Source organism: Prinia subflava, chromosome 16 (genome assembly GCF_021018805.1).
Source record: "Prinia subflava isolate CZ2003 ecotype Zambia chromosome 16, Cam_Psub_1.2, whole genome shotgun sequence".
NCBI lineage: Eukaryota > Metazoa > Chordata > Aves > Passeriformes > Cisticolidae > Prinia > Prinia subflava.
Genome location: NC_086262.1, coordinates 14,543,175 through 14,564,463, shown reverse-complemented (window position 1 = coordinate 14,564,463; position 21,289 = coordinate 14,543,175). Strand labels below are relative to the sequence as shown.

General features: G+C 46.3%; 3 protein-coding genes across 3 annotated transcripts; all 3 read left to right on the top strand.

Annotated features, from left to right (window-relative positions):
* Window positions 1–5,412, top strand: LOC134559300 (ovomucoid-like). Its single transcript, XM_063413939.1, has 8 exons — window positions 1–139; window positions 1,129–1,148; window positions 1,946–2,082; window positions 2,583–2,640; window positions 2,912–3,048; window positions 3,569–3,629; window positions 4,631–4,740; window positions 5,231–5,412. Exons 1-8 carry the CDS (start codon window positions 85–87, stop codon window positions 5,274–5,276), a joined length of 624 nt encoding a protein of 207 aa, XP_063270009.1. The 5' UTR covers window positions 1–84; the 3' UTR covers window positions 5,277–5,412.
* A 1,583-nt stretch (window positions 5,413–6,995) lies between these two features.
* Window positions 6,996–9,214, top strand: LOC134559302 (ovomucoid-like). The gene is made up of 4 exons (XM_063413942.1): window positions 6,996–7,151; window positions 8,009–8,031; window positions 8,465–8,589; window positions 9,023–9,214. Exons 1-4 carry the CDS (start codon window positions 7,097–7,099, stop codon window positions 9,066–9,068), a joined length of 249 nt encoding a protein of 82 aa, XP_063270012.1. The 5' UTR covers window positions 6,996–7,096; the 3' UTR covers window positions 9,069–9,214.
* A 5,512-nt stretch (window positions 9,215–14,726) lies between these two features.
* LOC134559301 (double-headed protease inhibitor, submandibular gland-like) lies at window positions 14,727–18,922 on the top strand. The gene is made up of 8 exons (XM_063413941.1): window positions 14,727–14,877; window positions 15,325–15,347; window positions 15,883–16,010; window positions 16,264–16,309; window positions 17,172–17,299; window positions 17,430–17,475; window positions 18,144–18,277; window positions 18,745–18,922. The coding sequence occupies exons 1-8, from the start codon at window positions 14,820–14,822 to the stop codon at window positions 18,788–18,790; spliced, it is 609 nt and encodes a 202-aa protein (XP_063270011.1). The 5' UTR covers window positions 14,727–14,819; the 3' UTR covers window positions 18,791–18,922.
* Window positions 18,923–21,289: the final 2,367 nt, after the last annotated feature.

The window sequence follows — 21,289 nt, the reverse complement described above, 5'->3', positions numbered from 1 at the left end:
GTATATATTTGCAGGCAGCCCTGGAGGGACCATCTCGAGAGCAGAGTGGGAGCAGGCAGCCTGCAGACTCCAGACACCTCCACCATGACCACGGCAGGGATTTTGGTGCTCCTCTCCTTCGCGCTTTGCTGCGTCCCAGGTGAGTGGCTCTCCAGGTGTCTGAGCCCTGGCTGTCTTTAAGAGGATGAGAAAGAGGATTCAAGGAGAGAAAAATCTCCTTCAGAGGGCTCTGCTGCCTCGGTTGGCATTGTGCAGGTTGCAGGAGAGTATTTCAGGAGAGTCCTCAATGGCTGTAGATGATTGTTTGTCATAAATATAAGTAACAGCAAGTGGAGTTCTGTGCTGGCAACTCATGCTGCTACACTTTGTATACTGATGTTCTCACACCATTACACTGCCTAGACTTGTACAATTACAGCAAATAGATGAATGCTTGAAATAAGACCATAAGAAGGGGGTCAGACCTCCAGTAACTAGTAAGGAAAATATTGTAATGGCACAAGCAAGTTCTTTGCAAATCCCTGGCAAATTTCCTGCAATGCTCTTTCTGCTAATGGAACAACATTATGAGATGAAAACAAGCCAGACTCTGATGTTGTCACTGCACATTCACAACTGATGGAATTACAAAGCCAAAGACATTTTTTTCACACTCGCCTTCTTTCAAATGCATATTTCTGACAACAGATGCTGTATGTATTTGCTTATCCTGTAGGTGACTATTTGTATTTGTCTGTGTTGATTCAGGTGTATTTTCAGATATGTAACAGCAGCGCTTTAGGGTCAAAACGGATATGTAAAAAGATAAGGAAGGAAAAGCTTTTCTGTTTTCAATTAATAAGTCTACATATCTTAGAACAAAAAAAAGAACAAAGCTATTCAAAAAGGTTTTTCATCACAGCCAGCAATAAGCAATGCTATTATACTTATCAACACAGAGGAAAAAAATACATAGTTTATTTAGTTCAAAAAACAATCATACATAGTTTATTTAGCTCAAAAAACAATCACTGGAAATCATTCAGTTTGGTCTGCACACAGGAATTTTATATCCATATTTTCAGCTTTGATTGAGGTCTTATCATATTGGCTTGGATTCATACTTTCTGCCTCTCTTTTCTTTTCCAGATACTGCCTTTGGGATTGAGGTAAGTGGAAGATTTCTTTCTGTCACTTTTCTCAAGGATGTGGCCTGGTAAAGAAATAACCAAAGGAATGGGAAAAACCTCCAGCCTGTAGATGCTCAGATGTTTTTCACCTAAGTGTGACGCTTGGGTCATTGTAATCAGATTCTACAGTGTAAAACATTAAATTATACTGCCCCTGCTGTATATCTGTGCTGTACGCTAATAAGGTTTTAGTGGTAATAATACAAAGTTTTTGGATTAATTATCTTTTCAGCAGCTTTAGGCTGATCTAAGCTTTAAGCTGGAAATACATAGCTGGTTCTAAACTGAAACAATAGAGTGATATCAGAGCCTACCTAAGGGCAACCTACTGAAAGACTAAAATACTCTGAGCTGCTCCAGCTTCCTCACAGGTTGTTAGTCTCGGTCCCCTGAATAACCCATGATCAATGTATTAAGAATGAAAAAGTAAAAACAGAAGTGCAGTGGAGGGGCCACAAGAGTAGAAGAATTAGGGACCAATGGAGAGCCTTTGTAAAATCATGTCAAGTGAGAATGGGAGACCACAACTGGTTTATCCCATCCAAGGGACTGCAAGGTTATAGCTCTTCCCTCCTCCTCCTTCTCTTCCTCCTCCTCTTCATCCTCTCCTGCTCTGTGGGGACATCTCTGCAGGAAGGATTCACCAGTTCCCCTCTGGACCCACAGCAGAAGTTTGTGCTGTGACAGTGAGAACTGTACCAGGTCAGTGCCCCACACAAAATGAGAGCTGTGAATGGCACGGGTGTTCTCAGGGCGTTGCTGTGATTCCCTGGCAGGTGGACTGCAGTTCATATCCCAACATCACAAACGAGGAGGGCAGGGAGGTGCTGGTCTGCAGCGATGTCGTCAGGCCCATCTGCGGTTCCAACAGAATCACCTACGGCCACGAGTGCCTGCTCTGTGCCTACAACAAGTATGTACAGCCTGGGGACAGCCTGGGGACAGCACGGGGACAGCATGGGGACCTCAGGCAGCACAGCTCAGAGCTCCTGCCAGCACCACTGCTCGGCAACCAGTGCTCTGTCACAGTCACCTGTGTCAATTCCTTCAAAATGAGCTTGGGTATCGCGGCGCAGAGCTTTACTCACCGTGTCTTTCTTTTGCTTGTCTAATTAATTCAGGTTTTTTCTTCTCAATCTCAAGGAGCAGCCAGGTGAAGGCTCTGAGAGCATATCTCATCACAGCAAAAGGATGCAGATGCTCTGCTCTGCACCAAAGTCGTCCTAAAGCTTCCCAGGGTTTTACATCCCTGCCAGCTGCTCAGCTGGTTAGGGAGGGTGGCACTACCTTCTCAAATATAGATATAAAAAAGCCTGACTGAGAAAAGTCAGTTTTCCCTTGCATTAATTCTAGCACCTAGGATGTAGCAAGATACTCTGCTGAATTTCCTAACATTTGTCTTTCCCTCTGCAGAGAATATGGAACCAATTTCAGCAAAGACCACGACGGAGAATGCAAGGAAGCTGCCCCTGTAAGTTAAACCAAGGGCAAAACACAGGGTGTGTCCTGCTCTGAGTGGCCAAAGGGTTTTATTGAAATAATTCAAACCCTAAACACGAGTACAGATGAGCTGTCAGAATCTTGCACTGGTCACCTCCAAGTGAACTGTTATCATGGTGACTCACAGAAAAGCTTTTCTCTGCTGTGGTGCTGTCCTGCATGGCCAGGCAGACACACTCACCAGATTTATTTGTGTGCTGTAAGCAGGGCCTTCAGCAGGGGTTTGTGTGTTCCCTCACCAGGTGGATTGCAGCAGGTACCCCAACACAACCAATGAGGAGGGCAAAGTGGTGTTGCTCTGCAGCCAAGACCCCAGCCCTGTCTGCGGGACCAACTGGGTCACCTACGACAACGAGTGCCACCTCTGTGCCCGGAACCTGTGAGTACTGAGGGGCTGCTGCTCCTGGAACTGCTCTTTGGGATAGCAGGACTTCTACCAAGGCCTTTTCTGTGAGGTGCTTGGGCTTTGCCCCTCCTCTTTTCCTCCTGACTAAACCTTGTTTTGCTCTGCGATTAGGAGGAAAGCCGTGCCTTAGGTCTAGACAGAGCAGTAAAGGGCTGGGTGGGGATCTCACGCAGGGAATTCTTCTCTTCACTGAGTTAAAAGGGTCTGTGTGGCAGATGCTGCTTTGCAGAGGACAACAACTAGCCCAGGGGTCATTGACATTGTCACACAGCCTGTCTCCTCATCCTCCCTGACCCCTGTCCCTCACATCTTGCTACGAACCAGCTCTCTGGCAGGCAGTGACACAAGCTGAGCCACACGGACACAGCCTGAGCTGGATGTCCCCTGCATCCCACACGCTGTGCCTGAGGCTGCCCAGCATTCCTGGCTGATGGGGTTGAGCAGCACAGGTTGCTTGTAGAGCTCCCTAATGCAGGTCTTTTCTCCTTCCCAGAGAGTCTGGAACCAATGTTGGCAAGAAGACTGACGGTGAATGCAAGAAGGAAATTGTCACAGTAAGTGAATTGGGTGACAGGGGCTGGGTTTTGGTGCTGCTGCTGTCAGGGGAAGCACTGCCAGTGTCTGCAGCAGCCCCCAGAACAGCAGTGTCCTGCAGGAGTGAAACAGCTGCTGTGCTACAGAATGGGAGGGATTTTGCTTTCTCTACACATAATAAACATTATTCATGTGAATGCCAGGGAAGGAGTAGGTCACTGCTCAGGAAGGGATGAGTAAAAGAGTAGTAGAAATAATCCACCAGGGCAGAAGTGTGAATAAGAACAGAAAATGGCTTTTGGGGCAGACCAATGGTCCATATAGCCTGTGGCAATTTGGTGCAGAGCCTGCTGTTGGCAGGGGCTGTGAGCATTGTGCAGGACACAGTGAGAGTACAAAATGTAGAGTGATTTCTGCCCTCCCAGCCTCCAGCTGTTTTCAGGTGGAGGACCTCAGCTAAGTGTGATTTCTGTGCAGTCAGTAACCCTTGAAAGGTTTTTCCTCTGTGAAATTCCTCTCCCTGCACCCAGACACATTTTTAGCCCTACAATGCTCCTCAGCAAGTGTAGCACCCATTGCTCCAAGAAAGAGAATCCCACTCTTGCAGCATCCAGTTATGTGCTGATCTTCCAGTTTTAAGACTCCAGGAGGGATAATGGACCTTTATAGAGGATCAGCACTCCATTCCTCTAGATAACAGTGTTTTTCCATTTAATTTCCTGGCCAGCTTGGGAACAGAGAGCACGGCACCTTCACCGAGTGAACTGCTGCTGCTTGGAAATGCCATGACCAGGTTATGATATACATCTCTTCAAACAGGAAATTATGATCTATTTTTATATTATTAAATTCTCCTGGCATAGTAGAAACCGACACCTCAGTTTATATCAGATGTGCAAGGAAGTTAATTACTTTCGGTGAGATTGGTATCATTAGCACTGCAGCTCCAGCTCAGGGTTCAAGCCCTTCTGCTACCGACTCCTTCACATCAGACTCTTTTATTTTTATTTATTTTTTGCAGGTTGACTGCAGTGACTACCCCAAACCTGTCTGCCCAGGTGACTACATGCCTGTCTGTGGCTCTGACAGCACAACATACAACAATAAGTGCACCTTCTGCAACGCAGTCGTGTATGTACAAATAGGAGTGACATTTGTGTTATCAGTCGCCTCCTGTGGGCACAAGTTTGCACAGTTACTGCCTTTTTGTTTGCTGGATACTGGTGATTAGGGATTTGGGGCAGGAGGGAATGCCAGCCACCGTGTCAAGCATTCATTTGTTTTTTTCATTAGAGCATAAAAAAAAGCTACGGCTGCTTTGTTAGCGTGAATGGTTCGAAGGCCGTTTAACCTTAATGGAATTTTTCTTGCATGTTGCAAAGGAAATTAAATTCCTTTCCTTTTGAAATTCCGCTACAGTTTCCCCACAGATATTTTCAGTCTTAAGAATGGGTTAAATTGTTTCACTCATCTCTTAATAGTCAAATAGCAAATGGGATTATGAGTCTGCAAGTTCCTTGACTGTGGGGCAGGATCCCATCTGACACCATCTCCAGAAGCCATGAAAAAGATTATAGCAGGCAAGACTGTTTAATTCATTCTTTCTTCTCCTTGCTTTCAGGGACAGCAATGGGACTACCACTTTAAGCCATTTTGGAAAATGCTGAGTATCAGTGCCAAGAGAATTCACCACAGGATCCCCACTGGCAAATCCCAGCTAAAGATCTCACCTCAGTTCATCTCACCCTCTGGGGAACTCAGCTCACTCCCAATTTTCTTTCTCAATAAACTAAATCAGCAACATTTCCCTGTCTTCTTTCATGTGTTGTCTCACAAAACATTCCCTGATTTGTTGAATGATGATACCAGGCAGAATAGGTTACGTGCTCAAAGCTCTGGGATAGAACAGAGCAACATCTTGCTCCCCTCCCTCTCATAGAAGGCAGAAAATGAAATACAGATGCTCAAACCCCAGAGCTGTGTGTCTTTGCACATAAATGACATTACTGCTCAGACCCTTCAGATGTTTGAGATTGTAAAGGGCTGAATGGAGGCACAGGAGTGTCTCTCCTGGCACATTTCCCTGTGCAAGCATCAGCATAACCTGGTATCATCTTGGTGTCACTGCCCAGAGCTGATCCCTGGCTCTGTCCTCACCTCAAGTGTTGCCTCTCAAGGGCACTCTCTTGGCAAAGCCCATATTTTTCTGACACGTGCATTGTCCCTGTCTATTTGTCTAAGTCCTCCAACTGACTTATTACCAGATTTTTCTCATCCTGGCGTCGTTCCCTAACACCCTTCAAGTGTTTTAAGATAAATGCCTTCCTAGGTGTGGTGACTACTCCTGCCTACTTGTCTTCTCTCACTCTTCAATTACACAGTGCTCTTTGCCAGCCCAAGGAGTATTTCAGCAGTGTTTCAAAATCCAAGGACAAAATATCCTTCTGTTTCTTGAGAGTGTGACCTGTCATTGGCGTATTGTGCATGAAATTTATTTTGCTTTTGTCTTCTGTTTGAGATTGAGTTGGGTTGGGTTTTTTTTTTTTGTGATCCACACAAGAGAAGCATAAATAAATTGGGCTTATCCCTTCTAAAATGTAATGTCTCCCACATGCATTTCTTCTGGGAATCAAGGGGAGAGGGGAGCTTGTTTTTGATGGAGGTTGTCCCAAAAAGCAATGCTTTTGTGGTAAAACAAAGGATTTATGTCGAGATGGGCAGATGGATGAAATAGTGATTTCCAGATTGGGTTCAACTTTTCTAGGATCCACACTAGGGTCCCAAATCATTCTGTCATCATCATACTAAAAGTCCATTACTGCAAAGCTAATGGCTTTTAGGGGAAATAACAATTATAAATTTTTTTTTGCATAATCCCATAAAAGTTTCTGCATCCCTTGTCATTTCTCAGGACTCCTTTCAGTGTCTGGGATGCCCTCTTGCTTGCCTTCTCCATTCATTGTTTTCCTGCTTTCTCTATAACTTAGAGATGTTTTACTTGGGTGAAGCACAAAAATAAAAGGAGAGCCTTTCTGCTAGGACGTATTTCATTCAATGTTTTTCTCATGCAAAAGCACTGCACAAAAATAGGCACTGATAGGTGAACACAGAGAAAACCTCAGAGTGGTTTGTAAAGTCGCTCTTTTGCCTGCAGGAATTTTCTGTGGTCCTGCAGAAGGAAAGTGTCACACATTTCACTAAAATAAGGACGCTGAGGGTGTATCTCACACATCTAAACTTCTCGTGACTCCCGTTGATGAAGAAACTTCATTCTTGGCTTCCCTCCGTTGAGATTGCCACCGAGACAAAAGGCTGGAAATATTGCTCCAGGATAAGGGTGGATAAGGCAAATATGAACATGCACAAACACACACACCCCCAGTGGTGCAGGCACACATATAAGTGTGGTTGGTACCTACAGACAGAACCCAGGTTGTGTTCGCTGAGCAAAAGCTGAGCTCTGCTGCCCACAGCTCCTCCAGCCACCATGAAGACCACGGGGTTCCTGCTGCTGCTCTCTCTGGCTCTTTTCTGCATCTCAGGTGAGTGTCTCCACTGCCTCCTGCTCTGCCTTGCAGAAAGCGCTGGCTGTCTTCAAAACCACAGAAAAACATCCTCAGACTGGAAAGAGCTCCATTCTGCAAGGACTTATTTACTCCTAGAAAGATAGTGTTGAAAAGACTTGACATCAGAGACTATCACTTATGGGGTAATATTTTAGCAACAGAACTGAGTGGGTAAGAACAACTGTGGGAACAGCTCTACTCTCAGTGCTAGTTTATGCATAATGAAAGAAGTGACACGTACGTGGTGCAACCCGGGGACTCAGACAACCAGTATTTAACCTCTGAAATGTTGCAGGAACACAAATAATTTTACTGAATGAAAGAGAACATTTCTTGTAGTCATCCCGAACCGAGGTGCAGTTTGAGAGCCTGAACTGCTGTAGAAGCTTTATAAATTCACCTCTCACTAAATACTGTTCTTGTTCTAGAATAATATTGGCGATGCGTATAAGGGGCTGCCTCTTGTCTTCTTGTCAGCTTTATTCCCCTGTTTACCTCAATAATTTGCTTCACTTTGAGTTCATGTCCTGCTCCATCCTTTGAACCACAGAAAATGCCTTTCTCTTCTTTTATTTTACACACCTTTTTCCATTTTGACTGTAACCCTCATTAAAAAAAAGAACACTACAGAATCAACGTACAGTATGGCACAACATTTTGCCTGAAATTCCTTTTGTCTAAGAATAATTTGCTAACACACAGGGAGTTGGAAGATATGTATTCAGGGCATGCATTCTCAGATTTTAACAGAATCCATGAATTGCATTTGTAACATATTTCATTTTTTCTTTTTTTTTTTTTTTTTTTTTTTTTTTTTTTTTTTTTTTTTTTAGTTCCAGCTACTGATGCTCTGCAGGTAAGGGACAGATTTTTCTATTCTCCAGCCTTTCTTTCCTTAAAGCAGTTTCTGTATAAATCTTTACTAATCACATCATGATGGAGCCTTTCAAAATCCTGAGACATCCAGCTGCCTGAGCTGTATCTGCCACAGATATTATCGGGTGAAATTGCCATTTTCATCTGGTGATAGTTTCAACAAGTAGGGCAGTATTCAGCTCATGTCCAGGTTGCTGTAAAAGTTACTGCAGCATCATTTACAGTGGTTACACAGGTTCTGCATGGCTGGAGGCAGCTCTCCTCTGCATCCTGCCCTCTCCCCCTGGGCTTTTCCTCAGCATCTCCTCCTGGGCAGTAAGGGGGCAGCTCAAGGGGTGTGTGGGGTCTCCTAATGCCACTTTCCTCACCCAGCTTTGGTTGAGAGCTCTTTTTTTGTGTGTGTGTGAATACAGAGTGCATCTGCCTACTGCGGGAACCAGAGGGCTCCCAGGAATTTTTGCACCATGGAGTACATGCCCCACTGCGGGTCCGACGGCGTCACCTACTCCAACAAATGCATGTTCTGCAACGCCTACGCGTACGTATGGAATAAACCCCTTCTCCTCCTCAGGGGTGAATTTGCTTACCTTAAACTGGCTAATCAGTCTTGAGGACTGGTTGGAGAAGTAAAGTTCTTTTCGTTTTGTTTGTTTGTTCTCTCACCAGCAAGGGTAATTTTGCTTTTATTGGGAGAGTTTGCTGGGAACGCCTTTCTTTCAGCTATAAAGAGAACATAGTGCTCTCCATTTTCCTCTCAAGTGATTTGCAAAGAGCTTTCTCTCAGCAAACAAAGTCTGTTTCTTACAGACTGTTTTGTCTTTTAAATTAAGAATTTTTCTTGTCTTTATATCTCAATAGTAAAAGGAAATATATGGAATAGAGTTCAGAAGTCCCTCTGTGGTGCAGAGGGACAGACCAACAGTAAAAGCCCAGATGTTCTGTCTCTGAGGTACTGATTTCTTCCTCTGCAGGAGAAGCCGTGGAGTTCTTGGCTTGAGATCTATTAATGCATGTTAAGTGCTCAACAGGACTCAGCTGAGAAAGAGCATCCCTCCCTGGCAATGTTCCCCATGGCAGATGACTTCCTAAACCCTTGACCTGACCCTTGAAAACCTCTTATCAATCCTGAAACCTCTGCTAATAAAAATAAATAAAAAAAAAAAGACCCAACATTTATGTCTTGCTTTAGTCTCATTCTGGTTTTACCTAACATGTTGCATGATTACACCACTGCAACAATCCTGGGGTGTGGGAATTAATGGGGAAATGGCAAAGAGAGGGAGAGGGTGTTCTGATCCACAAAAATATCAACCCCAACCCCAAAGGCAAGGGGCAGCTTCTGTGGGCATCCGCCTTCATCTGGCTTTCCAAAAGAAAACCAGGGCTGGGGATGCATCCTGGTGCTCCTGTCCCTGTGCTGCTCTGAGGGGATCTCAGACAGACACTCCCTGCCTGGGTGAGAGGAGCTGCCTCCCTCCCCAGCTGCTGCTGCCCAATCCCTGCAGCCTCACCCAGCCTTACTCTTCGTGGCCTGGCAGCACAAAGAGGTCCCAGGCAAATCTAAACATGAACATAATTAGAGACAGTCCCAAGATTGCTGTAATTGGGGTTTCCTGGCACTGTTTTGCCACACCAAAGTCTTGCTGGCACAATGAGCTGCTCATCCCTGTTTCAGTTTCCAGGGTTATCCCTGATTTCTTACACCTACAAGAGAACACTGAAGAAAGTCACATTCCGAGCTGCCTCCGCCTCGCAAGCAGGATTGTAAACCCACCTGTAGGTGAGGGAAGACCTTTTGCAATCTGCTTTGCTCCCCAGAGCAGTGCCACAGGGTGTTTTCTCTGGCCAGGCAGCTCCTGTCTGCCCACTGGTTCACTGCTGAGAGCATTGCAGAAAAGCAGGGGGCAGCCGGAGCTGGCAGACCTGGGGATGCTGGCAATCACTGCCCGGGCACCTCACCCATCACTTAGCAGCTGGTTGAAGGTAATTACGTTGACTGTCGCTTGTAGAGGATCCTTTGAGATTCTCCGGCCTCTGGAAATCTCGGCTGATGAAAGGAAGGGCTCAGAGTCACGGTGTTAATTTATTATTCATTAACAGCCCGGCGCTGCCAGTGCCGCGTGCTGTAGAGGCGGCAGTCTCACAGTCAAATAGTTAATGATCTTAAGTGACAATGTGTCACTTCCCAGAGACTGCAGAGAGCAGCTCTCTAAAAGGAGACAATTTATTTCCAAAAGACACGACTCTCTGCAACCATTTAGTGCCAAGTCCCTTCCTGGGGCTGGAATGTCCCTCCTGTGAGAGAGAGGTCTGTGTGCAGGAAGGCTTTTCAGTGTCAGATGCTGTTTCTGGGGATCAGGATAAATTGAGGCTCTGGGAGGTAGTGCTGGGGGTGTGGGGCACATCCAGTCTCCTTCTCCTCCTCTGCTGAGCCTGGGAGTCAGGGTAGGAGAGCAGCAGCTGCAGCATCGTGGTTCCTGAGGGCCATCCTCATCCTCCCTGAGGCTGCTGTTTATTTTTTGTCTTGGGCAGCGGCAGGGAGGATGAGGATGAGGATGGCCCTCAGGAACGATGCCTTGGGGATAAGCAGAGCTCCGATGGTGCTGGAGATCCCCGTGATGCTCAGAGGGCCTCTTGCAGGGGCTTGTCTGCTAAACAGGAAAATCCAGCAGGCAATTAAAGGGAAACTGTGAGTGGAAATGATAAATCCTCTGTGATGCAGAGCGAGCAGGATTGCTCAGGAGTGACCAAGGGCAGAGCAGGACCCCAGCAGAACCCCTGTTCTCCCGCCCCAGCACCTCATCCTGGATGCTCCTTAGGATGGAGAGGCTGAGAACTCTTCTTTATGAGCACCTAGTTGGAAATATTTTTTTTTATTGCTTCTCAATAAAATCCTGCCACAACAGCACAAATCCTCTCACCATTACTAATCTAACTCTCCCTCCAGGAAATTCAAGGCAGGAAACATTGTCTGCCTGCCAAGGTATTTTATGGTACAATTCTTTGAGCAGTACCTCAGCACTTTATGTCATTATCTGATGTTTTGGATTCAGGAAACGCCATTCAATTACCCCACAACCTGATTAACACATTGCATGTACTTATTTTGTTCTGCTTTATTTTATATTCCTTCTATTTTTGTGCATTGTTCTACTTGTTGCTGGCCAAGGAATACCTCAGGCCAGTCTAGACCTTTCTGTTAATGCAGTTTCTCTCTATGGCTTCATTCAGGAGAATTGGTTTGTTACTGCATTCTCTCTTGATGCGAAGAAAAAGAAAATTATATTTGAAAAGTGAATTAATTGCAGGTGTTTTTGGGGGCTGGCTGTGTCAGAGCTACTGCAGCAAGCAGAGTTGAGATTCACTGAGGGGTTGGGATCCTCAGCCTTCTGCTGTTAGCATGCAGCTTCCAGACAGTCAGATTATTCCAGACACCCTCGCCTGTGATATCATCTGTGCTTAAAAGACTGGAGATATTCAGGCAGCAATCAGATAGCTGAACTACAAGGAGAAATAATGGGCGAGCGCGGCTTAGCGCAGGGGCTTTGCCGGCTGTAAATTGAATTTACGTTCTCATAGAAGATCCAGCTCTGCCCCCGTGTGCAGAGGTCTGGGAACAGCAGCTTGGCCGGGAGCTCCTGCAGCTGCTCCGGATCCCAGGGAGCCGCAGAGAGCCGCGCCTGGCTCCGCTCCCTGCTCCGGCACGGGAACCCCTTTGTTCTGATCTCCCCGTGGCAGCAGCAGACCGCAGCAAGGACAGTGATACCGCTGCTGGCATCACAGCATAATCCTGACTGCACACATCCACCCTCTCATTTAACAGCAATAAAAAAACAAACCGCCCGTTGTTGCTCGTTGTAGCCAGATGAGGCCAATGGCAAGTTTTAAACCAAAGCAGGGAGTATCAGTGAAGAATTTTTGAGGTTGTGGTAGGCTATGGACTTAGTTGGGGTAGGAAGTCTCAAGACCAGAGGAAAAGCTTCCCAGGAAATTATCACTGCTATGGGAAGAAATACTGCCGGATTAGAAAGTGGGTAGAATTTCCAGAGTTACTGGAAGTTACCTTAATACAAGAGGACCCATCATATGATGGCCAACATTCATGTGGCCATAACTTTCCTGAATCTTTGCTCTCTAGGAGTGTGAAATAGAAGAAAGCATTTTATTTGAGTTTTATTTAAACTTTTATATGGATCTCATATCTGTAGAAACAGGAAAATAATCCCAAAGTCACTTTGTTGAGCCCTCCATCGTGATATTTCTGAACCTCAGGATCACAGGATAGCTTGGGTTGGAAGGGATCTTTGGAGACCATGCAGTCCAAACCCCCTCCAAGGCAGGGACACCTGGAGCAGGTGACACAGGAACATGGCCAGGTGGGCTTGGAATGGCTCCAGACAGGGAGACTCCAGGCCCTCCCTGGGCAGCCGCTCCAGTGCTCTGCAACACTGATGGAAAGAAATTTCTTCTCATGCTGAGGTGGAACTTGTGGTGTTTTAGTTTATGGCCATTGCCCTATCACTGGGCACCACTGAGAAGAGTCTGGACCATCACATCCCAGAGGGGTTTGGGCAGGTGGGGTCACTTTGCCCTTCCCATTTGCAACAGGTGTATGACATTTCCCAAGGCTCACTCTTGTGAGAACGGCTGTTTTTCACTGCTCCTAATGCCTGTTTTCAGTCCATCTGCTTTCCTGTGATTACTGCTGTCCCATTCCCTCTGTTTCCTATTAATGGGGCTCCTTGTGCAATCCCCTGTCACACCCGTCCCAGCAGCTCTCGTGCCCTGCCCTGGATACTGCCCTTTGTCTCCCATCCCTTCTCCCTGTAGCAAGGCTCTTTCCTCATTTCTTTTTTTCCTCCCTGCTGCCCTGGGAAGTGGCAGGGGCTGCTGGAGGAGAAGAGCTGCTTTTGGAGCAATCCTGGATGGCCCCCAAGACCCTCAGGGGCAGCACGTGGGGCAGAGGGGATCTCCCAGCGGATCCAGGGGATGAAAGGGCAGGCGTTGGCCCGAGATGAGAGCGATGCCGCTCCCTGGCAGACACCTGCCAGGAACAACAGCTCCTGCTGCCTTCAGCCTGGCAGGAAACACAACAGGAGAAGCAGCACAGCTTCTGCTAGTGGGGATCTCGGATCTGGAGGTGGGTATGGGGGAGTTTGGGTGGCAGGGTTGAAGAGGAGACAGCCTCTGCTCCTGGAGCCCACAGGGCTGGCAAGCAGCACCTCCACCAGTGCAAGTTCTGAGGAAGCTTTGTTTTCAGGCTTTGGCATTCCTGCCCCTGGAGATTAATCAATATTAATGCTTCCGTGACTACCGCTTCCTTTCCAAATACACTCACAATCAGCTGAAGGAATCTGAAAGTCAACTCACTCAGGATGCTAAGAATGCGACAGAAACAACTTTCAAAGGAACCCTTCAACTTGTGATATTTGTGAAAGAGATCCAAATAGCATTATTCATTTATTTTTCAGGAAAATTATTTCATTGATATAAACAGGCCAAATCCCACAAGCTTCATTCTATGACTACAGTTCCCTTACACATTCAGCCACATTTTTATGATTTATCTGCTCATGCCAAGTGTTGAACATCTCCCAGTATAATAAAAAAACAATTCTGATTTTCTGTTTAAAACTCAGGCTGCCTTTAAAGACACATGTATGAATCAAGCTTCTTCTGAAGCACAAACAAGTTCCATCCGTCACTTCCTTCCGTGACTACCTTAAATCAAAAATTTATTATTTTATGCAATATCCCTTATTTGTTTTTCCATACACTTGCGATAGAGTCGAGCCACTTGGCAGAGCCTAGCACATTATTTATCACTTACCTTCCCTAAAACATGACTTTCAGCTGACACTGTAAATTTAATGCCATATAATTGAGGGAGAAGGGGGAAGCCTAATGGCTCTCCTTCTGTTTTTAGTCACTGGAATTTTTTCTGGAATGTCTTTGGTATTAACAAGCCCATTTCACCTGCACAGAATACCAGTTGCTTGCCTTTAATAGGAAACATTATCCCTGTACAGATTACTTATTCTCATAATTTCTTAATCAGACTCATGCTCATTGCCAACAGATGAATAACTCTTGCTCCTACACAGAAATGTCTAATGAACTTCTGGGATTTTTGTAATGCTTTTCTCTCCTGATGACTTTCTGTTGGTGAGAAATCCAGTGTACCAGGAAATTACAGGAGAGAGTGTGGAGAGATTCACTGAGACTTCAGCATCTTCAGCATGCACTGATGCTTGCCAGACCTCAGACACGATGTCAGTAAAAGCTCAGAGTGTCCCATGCTCCTGTCACCCCACTCCTGTACCATGAAAGTCTCCTAGAGCCCAGTTCCTGCCCAGCAGATGTGATATGGTGAGCACAAGTCAAACACTTCCAACAAACGGGCTCTTTCTTCCCTTCCCCAACTTCCATATGCCATTTCACAACATCCCCTATTGAGACAGTGCTCCTGTTTGGAAAGTACAAATCACTCATTGTACAGCAAGGCGGCCTTTCTTAACAAGCTGGGTGCAGCTCATATTTTTTGTTTAACTCTTCTGGACATCTCTGTAACAAACGAGCATTCTTTGGCGCTCGGCTCGGTAATCGATACAATTTTCTTAGTTTACAGAGCAAATAATTACTTTCTGGTGATGACATCACAAGCTCAGGGAGATGCATATATATAGTGGGGAGGGAGAAGGCTGAGAACCATCCACGGACTCTCCGGCAACCGACCCACCCGGAACAGCCGCTACCGCCACCGCCAGCATGAAGATGGCCAACTGTGCTGCCCTTCTGGGGCTGGTCCTTCTTGGCTGCCTCTCTGGTAAGGCATTTTTGTCATTTTTGTTACACTCTAGACCTCCTGATCCTTTCCCTGTCTCCGTGCATCCTCTCGGGGATGTGGTGGTTTAGGAACGCGCGGCCTCTCTTTTCAATGAACTTCATCCTTGTGCGGATAAACACATGGGATCCATGCTTTAAGCTTTTGAGCCTCAGTGGGGATTATGGTGCTAAAGAAGGATAAAATTTTAGGTGCTATTTCTTGTTTAGTGAGTCAAAATTTCTGGTTTCACAAAGAAGTGATTTTTTTTAATCTCGTTGTATCACTTTGCATTTACTTGGAGTAGATGAAACATTAGGGAGGATAATCACTTCTCGGTAATGAGAAGGTGTATTTGGTTACTCTGTAGGGAAATTGAGGATTCCAAAGGAATTTTAGTGAAGGACATTGTACAATTTTTACATTTTATAATTTCTGTTTTTATTCTAGATCTTGCTGTTGCTCAAAGGAGGGTGAGTATTAGATTTTTGTCATTTAGTCTTGATTTCTAAGTCTTGATGAATAATTCATACTCACACTATATGCCAGGGAACGCTTGAGGGAAAAAAAAAAGAGAGAATGAATAAGAAAGAAGTGCCCCTAAGTGCACCTCTTTTCCCAACATAAGAAAACACCTTTGTCAGAGAGAGATAATTTAGCACGTTGATGATTAAAAAGACAGGGATTAATAATGTAGAATGCGAGTCAGCACAGCGCAGAGTGCCAGCAGAAAATCTATATGACTATTGAATATCTGCCTAAATATCTTCCCTATCCTGACTCCCCAAGGAATGATCATTTTTGCCCATAATTCTTGCCAAAAATTACTGTAAGCCTTAACAGCAGAGAGGTGCTTTTGTAAGCTGTAAGAAACTTGGCGCATTTTTTTTTTCCACCACGGAGGAGCCATAGTGGTTCCCCACAGCAGCCTCCCAATGCAGCAAAACCATGATTAGGGCAGGAACACCCTTCTCTCTGTTTGGAGACGTGACGAATCCCCTTTCCCAGGCCTCCTGCGGCGCCTACATGATGTCTGGAAAAACCATGGCCATGGTCTGTCCCCGCAACTATGACCCCGTGTGTGGCACCAATGGCCGCACCTACTCCAACGAGTGCTCCCTCTGCAAGGACATGATGTGAGTAGAGACTCCCCTGATCACCCACAGCCAGTCCAAGCAGCAGCCAGGAGCCCTTGGGGTTGTGACTAATCGTGGGGTGGACTGGGTTTTTCTTGAGTTTCTGTCTTCCCTAATTCCCGGGATCTTCCATGTCAAAGCTCCAGGATCTGATTAATTACTGGGGTTTACGGGTGGAGAGACTTAATGATTGAGATGACTACACGGCATGAAAAGATTAATCCCTGCTCTCCTTCTCCCTCTCTCCCTCTAGCCGCAACCGCGCTCTTGACAAGAAACACGACGGAAGATGCGTTAGGGTACGGTCAGAGATTTGTTCCTTCCCCTGGTGGGTGACAGCCAGACCCAGCCTAGGATCCCTTCTGTGCTGACCCCACACAGTGCTAGCTCTTGGAAATGGGGTGAAAATGAAGGATTTCAGTTTTGCAGGAAATTTAATTTGCATTTTGTTTGGACTGCTAAAATCAGTGAGTTTTAAAAGGCAAAATATCTTCTGTATAACAGCAGAGTTTAGAAAGGAAACTTTAGATTTCAAGAGTGTTTTGTTTAGTGTTATAAAAACACTTCTCTTTACATTTACACTTAGAGGCTTGTTGTAGCTAAGAAATTCCCAGAAGAAGCTTGGATTTCAACTAAACTATAATTTTGTAACAGAAAAAATGGATTCTATCAAAATGTTTATCACAAAGTAAAGTTAGTATCAATATATGGAGCTACCATGAAGTGGCAATGAATGTCTATTTTTAGTTTAGAAAGAGAGAGTAAAAAAACGCTCTGGCTGTGCAATTTCATGTAACACAATGTCTCCCATTTCAATACACTCAGAGTAATTGCAGGAGCAGCAAGTTGAGTGTAAACTCCATTTTTTAAAGGCATCTCTCAGCAGAAGTTGCTGCTGTGTGAGGTATTTTAGGCAAGGATCCTTCATGGTGGCATTCAGGGGGAAAATGCCCAAGATGACAGAGATGAAGCCCACCTCAGAACAGATACTGATGCTGTACCCACAGGCAGGATTTCACCTGTGCTCCCCCAAATCCACCATGCTGTGGCTGGAAGCCCCTTTCATCTTGCAGCTCTGGGAAGGGGGGGAAATGTCTCTTTGCACACAGGGCTGATGCAAAGGGGAGCAGAGATTCAGATGCTGTTCTGTGACTGTTTCAGGTCGACTGTACTGGTTTCCTGAAGCCTGGCAATGGTTTCAATGTCCCCTGCACCATGGACTTCTCCCCCATCTGCGGCACCAACGGCATCACCTACAGGAACAAGTGCCACTTCTGTACTGCTGTGGCGTGAGTGAAGGGCTGGGCCAGGGGAGGGTTTCTGGATCAGCAGTGCTCTTTTTGGGCCAGAAGGGGGTAGTTTGGCTCACGAAGCAGCTGCACTGTGCTCATTCATTCTCCACTTGCTTTCCCCCCAAAGGAGCGGCCTGGATGTGAACCTGCAGAGCTATGGACAGTGCTTCCAGGTAAAGCCAGAAATCTGCACTCTTACCTGCTGTTACCTTTTGCAACACAAATTCATTACTAAATCATAGAAATGCCTCCATGGTCCTGGTGCATTTGGCCTGGAAATAGGACTTGAGGAAAATAGTCATGCCAGGGTCAATAGGTGTGGAACCAAATCCGCGGCTGAGATATTTGGTTGCCTCTCTGACCTGGGAACAGCAGGCAGAGGGTGTTGAGACCTTCATTTATTGTGAAACTGGATGAGCAGGAGATGCTGCATCATGGATGCAGGAGCACTATTAGTAGCAGTGATTCCTGGGTGGGAGAACTTGGGGGATTGGGGCTTGTGACCACCCCCTTTCTGTCCACTTGCCTCTGCTTGCCTGCTGAACAGAAGTGGGAGAGCCAGCCTGGAAATACCAGCTGGTATTGCATTGAAATGACCAGCTGGTCATGGTCATTTCACTACTTATAATAATATTTAATAGATTTCTTTTGCCTCTGCCATCTGGCTGTTCCAGGCCAGTACACTCTCTGAGTCTGCAGAACTGCTGGAACAACAGAGCCCTGCTCCTGGAAAGTGCTTTTGTGCTCTGCCATATCACGAACATTAAATAAACATAAAGCACTTATATAGGAAGGAAAATGTGGGGAACAAAAGCTTTACACCCTGTTTTTGTTGCCTTAGCAAAACACGAACATCAACTTCGACTGCACCCCTCAGAAGGGCAGCAACCTCATCTGCACCTCCGAGTACAACCCCGTCTGCGGCTCCGACGGCAGAACCTACGGCAACAAGTGCCAGTTCTGCAACGCCTTCTCGTAAGTACAGAGCTCACCGTGTGGCCACGGCACCAGAGCAGCTGTGGCAGCCTCTGGGGAAGCCCCAGAGCCCCCGTTAGCTCCTGTCCCCTACCCCGTGCTCCTCTCCCAGCGCTCACTCCTCTGCCACCCCCCAGGCGCTGCAGATCTTAAGCCTGAGTGAGTCTTCTCCTCCTCCCCTTGCAATTAAAAGCAGATCCCCGCTCGCAGGCTCGTAGCATTGCTGGCTGCCTCCCTGTCAGGGTGATTGAAAGTGTGACCGTAGGAGGTGCCCAAAATTATGGGGTTTGTCCCAAATCTCTTCAATGTATGAAAGCGCGCAACTTGAGGAATCTGAAAAGAGGTGGAACGTTAAGTGAAGTACTTCATGACTTGGAGAGCACAAGGGCATTTGGCTTATTTGGGTAAAGTTAGGCTATAAAAATGAGATCCGTGTCTCTAATTTTGGTGTCCCTCTCTCTCTTCAGACGCAGCGCTGGAACTCTGTTTGTCAGGCACCAGGGCCAGTGCTAAGCGCCGGAGCTGCACCCTTCAACACGACATTTCCCCCACAAATTCTTCAATCAAACACGCTCTTCCTCGCTCCCTCAACTGTTACGCATCAGTCTCTGCTTTGATTGATCAATAAATTAAATGCAGCCACCATCTTTGACGTAGAATGTTTTTTGATTTTGGTTTTGTTTTTCCAGGCGGGGTAATGGTCTTCAGGCTTTTGGGTACTTTTCTGCCAGGCAGGAGAAGTGGTGAAATAAACCACAATAAAGAGCAAAACACCAGCCCAAGCCCAACCCATTCTCACAAGAGAATGTCATTCTGTAGCAAACCATCAGAAAATGCTATAAAATAACACAGCTTGGAATATAATTTTGATGTTTTGCAGAATGGATTTGTCTTTGCCACAGCACTGAAACTTGGAGGAATTGTTCCTTTTAGGGGCCTTGGGATGGTGGGATGGTCCTGGGGAGGTGTGAAAGGGGGTGTGATCAGCATTACCTGGTCACACCTGGGCAAGGGGCAGGTCTGGTGGAGCCTTACAAAAAGGAGGCTTATGGCAAAGGGAGGAGGGAGCTCACAGGGAAGAAAATTAGGAACTGCTGCTTCCTTGAAGGGTGTGTCCATGTGCCCATCAGCAGAAAATTGCAGCAAGCTATGCAAGGCTGTAATGAGCCTAATGAGAACCTGAGGAGAAATTAGACTGGGCTCAGGCTTTCAGCTTCTTGGAGAAGAGACCTGAAAAGCTGTACTGGTGGTATTTGAGGCAGAGGTAAGGCAGAGGAGCCTTCAGGAAAAGGTCTTGAGTTTTCTAACTCCAGGAAAAAAGGGCCAGAAGATGTGCTGGCAGCTCAAATGTGTTTTCTATCTGGGGAAAAAAGGTGTGAAGATAACATCTTTGTGGGAGCCTGAAGCGTGCACTGCAGGAAAAGATGACATATATGACTGTTCATGATGATGTGCCATCTTCTTGGGTGAGTCAAGGAGTTAATATGCAAACAGCACAAGCCAAAAAAGTCCCAAGTGCCATGGCTCACACACTCCCTTCCTCATCCTTTCCCCACCTCCCATTCTCTTGTTATGTAAAAGAACACCTGCTGCTAAGGCTGATATTTAGGACAAAATCTGTGACTTTCAAGACACTTCTTTCGGTCTTGTTTCCTGAAGCAGATAATTTCTTGACCAAGAATTTTGTACATGCTGCCCACCAGAATGTGAGAAGCTTCTCCTTCCCTAGAACCAGCAGAGAGAGCAGAAAGAGGAAGGAAAATTCTTATTTTCAGGGACTTTTTTTTTGGTGTTACTGCAGGTAATGTAAATCACATCATAGCTTTGTGCCTGCTGCTAAGGAAGGACAAACTGGAGAGTCATGGGAGTCCTCACTGGTTACCTGTTTGTGTGTCTGAGAAAATAGTTAAGGAACAATAAAAGTAGCCAGTGGATGTATTTGGCTATTAATTTCTTGCTGGACAAGAGGTTTACACAGTGGCCACAGACTAATGGAGTTCTGACCATAGCAGGAAACTCTTCAATGGCCAATTCTTATGGTGAGCCTCCTCTTCAGAAGCTGTTTGTGCCTGAGGAAGTCAGAAACCTGCTCAGAAGGCTTTGGAATAAAACCAAAGAAGAGCTGCTCACCTGCAGCAAAGTGGGGGCAAATGGTGATTTTATGGCTGTGTCCCAGCTGCCTCAGAAGCCTCTAGCAAGGATTTTAGAAGGTGGGAAGGTTTGTAGCGTTTAAGTCCAAAAGGGGCCAGCACAGGTTAGGACTGGACACCAGCAAGGCTGTGCCCAGCCACCCCTCAGGCTGCACAAGGAGGTCCAGGTGTCCTTCTCCTGTCCCTGGCTGTCAGAGGGATGGAATTCCCCCACCTTTGCCACAGAGCCGACTGCTCAGGCGTCAAAAGAAGTGGAAATGGGCAGTAACAACAATCACCCTGTTGGGAATTTTGCCTTTTCCTCTGCTCAGCCCAGAAGGGGCTGGTCCCTGCCGTGTGTTTGCTGAACCTGAAGCCAACCCGGAGGTGCTGCAGCGACTGAAACACGATTTGGGCAGGTGAGGGGCTGAGGCATCGGGGCTGTGGTGGCCAGCAGTGACTTCTGCAAGCAGAAAAGGCAAACGAGGAGTGCTGCGAGTGGCAGAAGTGAGCGTGGCTGTGGCTGACGGGCTTGATAACTAAATTACACCAGAGGCTGCGTCGTGAGATCACCCTTAATGCACAGCTGAGGGTTTGCCTGTCAGTCACGGTTTCTCTGCCGCTGTGGGGATTTTTGAGCTGTCTGGCAAGCTGCAGAATGAAATGTTTCCCCAGATGTAGGGCACCCCCCATGGCATTGCTCTCCTGCAGAAACTCTCTTGCTGGCTGGGGATGCTGGCAGCATCTTTCCTCTGTTGCTAGAAAAATGTATAAAAATGTGACGGTTATTTTTAATTTTTTTTTTCACTCCTGTGTAAAATTTGGCTGCAACTAGTTGTGCATTCAAAATTCACTAGGGGAACTAAAACCCAGATATATCTAC

Coding starts and splice junctions, on each gene's coding strand:
- LOC134559300 (XM_063413939.1), top strand. CDS start 85: ATGACCACGGCAGGGATTTTGGTGCTCCTCTCCTTCGCGCTTTGCTGC. Junction 140..1,128: donor CGCGCTTTGCTGCGTCCCAG/GTGAGTGGCTCT, acceptor TTTCTTTTCCAG/ATACTGCCTTTGGGATTGAG. Junction 3,049..3,568: donor CACCTCTGTGCCCGGAACCT/GTGAGTACTGAG, acceptor TCTCCTTCCCAG/AGAGTCTGGAACCAATGTTG.
- LOC134559302 (XM_063413942.1), top strand. CDS start 7,097: ATGAAGACCACGGGGTTCCTGCTGCTGCTCTCTCTGGCTCTTTTCTGC. Junction 7,152..8,008: donor GGCTCTTTTCTGCATCTCAG/GTGAGTGTCTCC, acceptor TTTTTTTTTTAG/TTCCAGCTACTGATGCTCTG. Junction 8,032..8,464: donor CAGCTACTGATGCTCTGCAG/GTAAGGGACAGA, acceptor GTGTGAATACAG/AGTGCATCTGCCTACTGCGG.
- LOC134559301 (XM_063413941.1), top strand. CDS start 14,820: ATGAAGATGGCCAACTGTGCTGCCCTTCTGGGGCTGGTCCTTCTTGGC. Junction 17,476..18,143: donor GCTATGGACAGTGCTTCCAG/GTAAAGCCAGAA, acceptor TTGTTGCCTTAG/CAAAACACGAACATCAACTT. Junction 18,278..18,744: donor CAGTTCTGCAACGCCTTCTC/GTAAGTACAGAG, acceptor CTCTCTCTTCAG/ACGCAGCGCTGGAACTCTGT.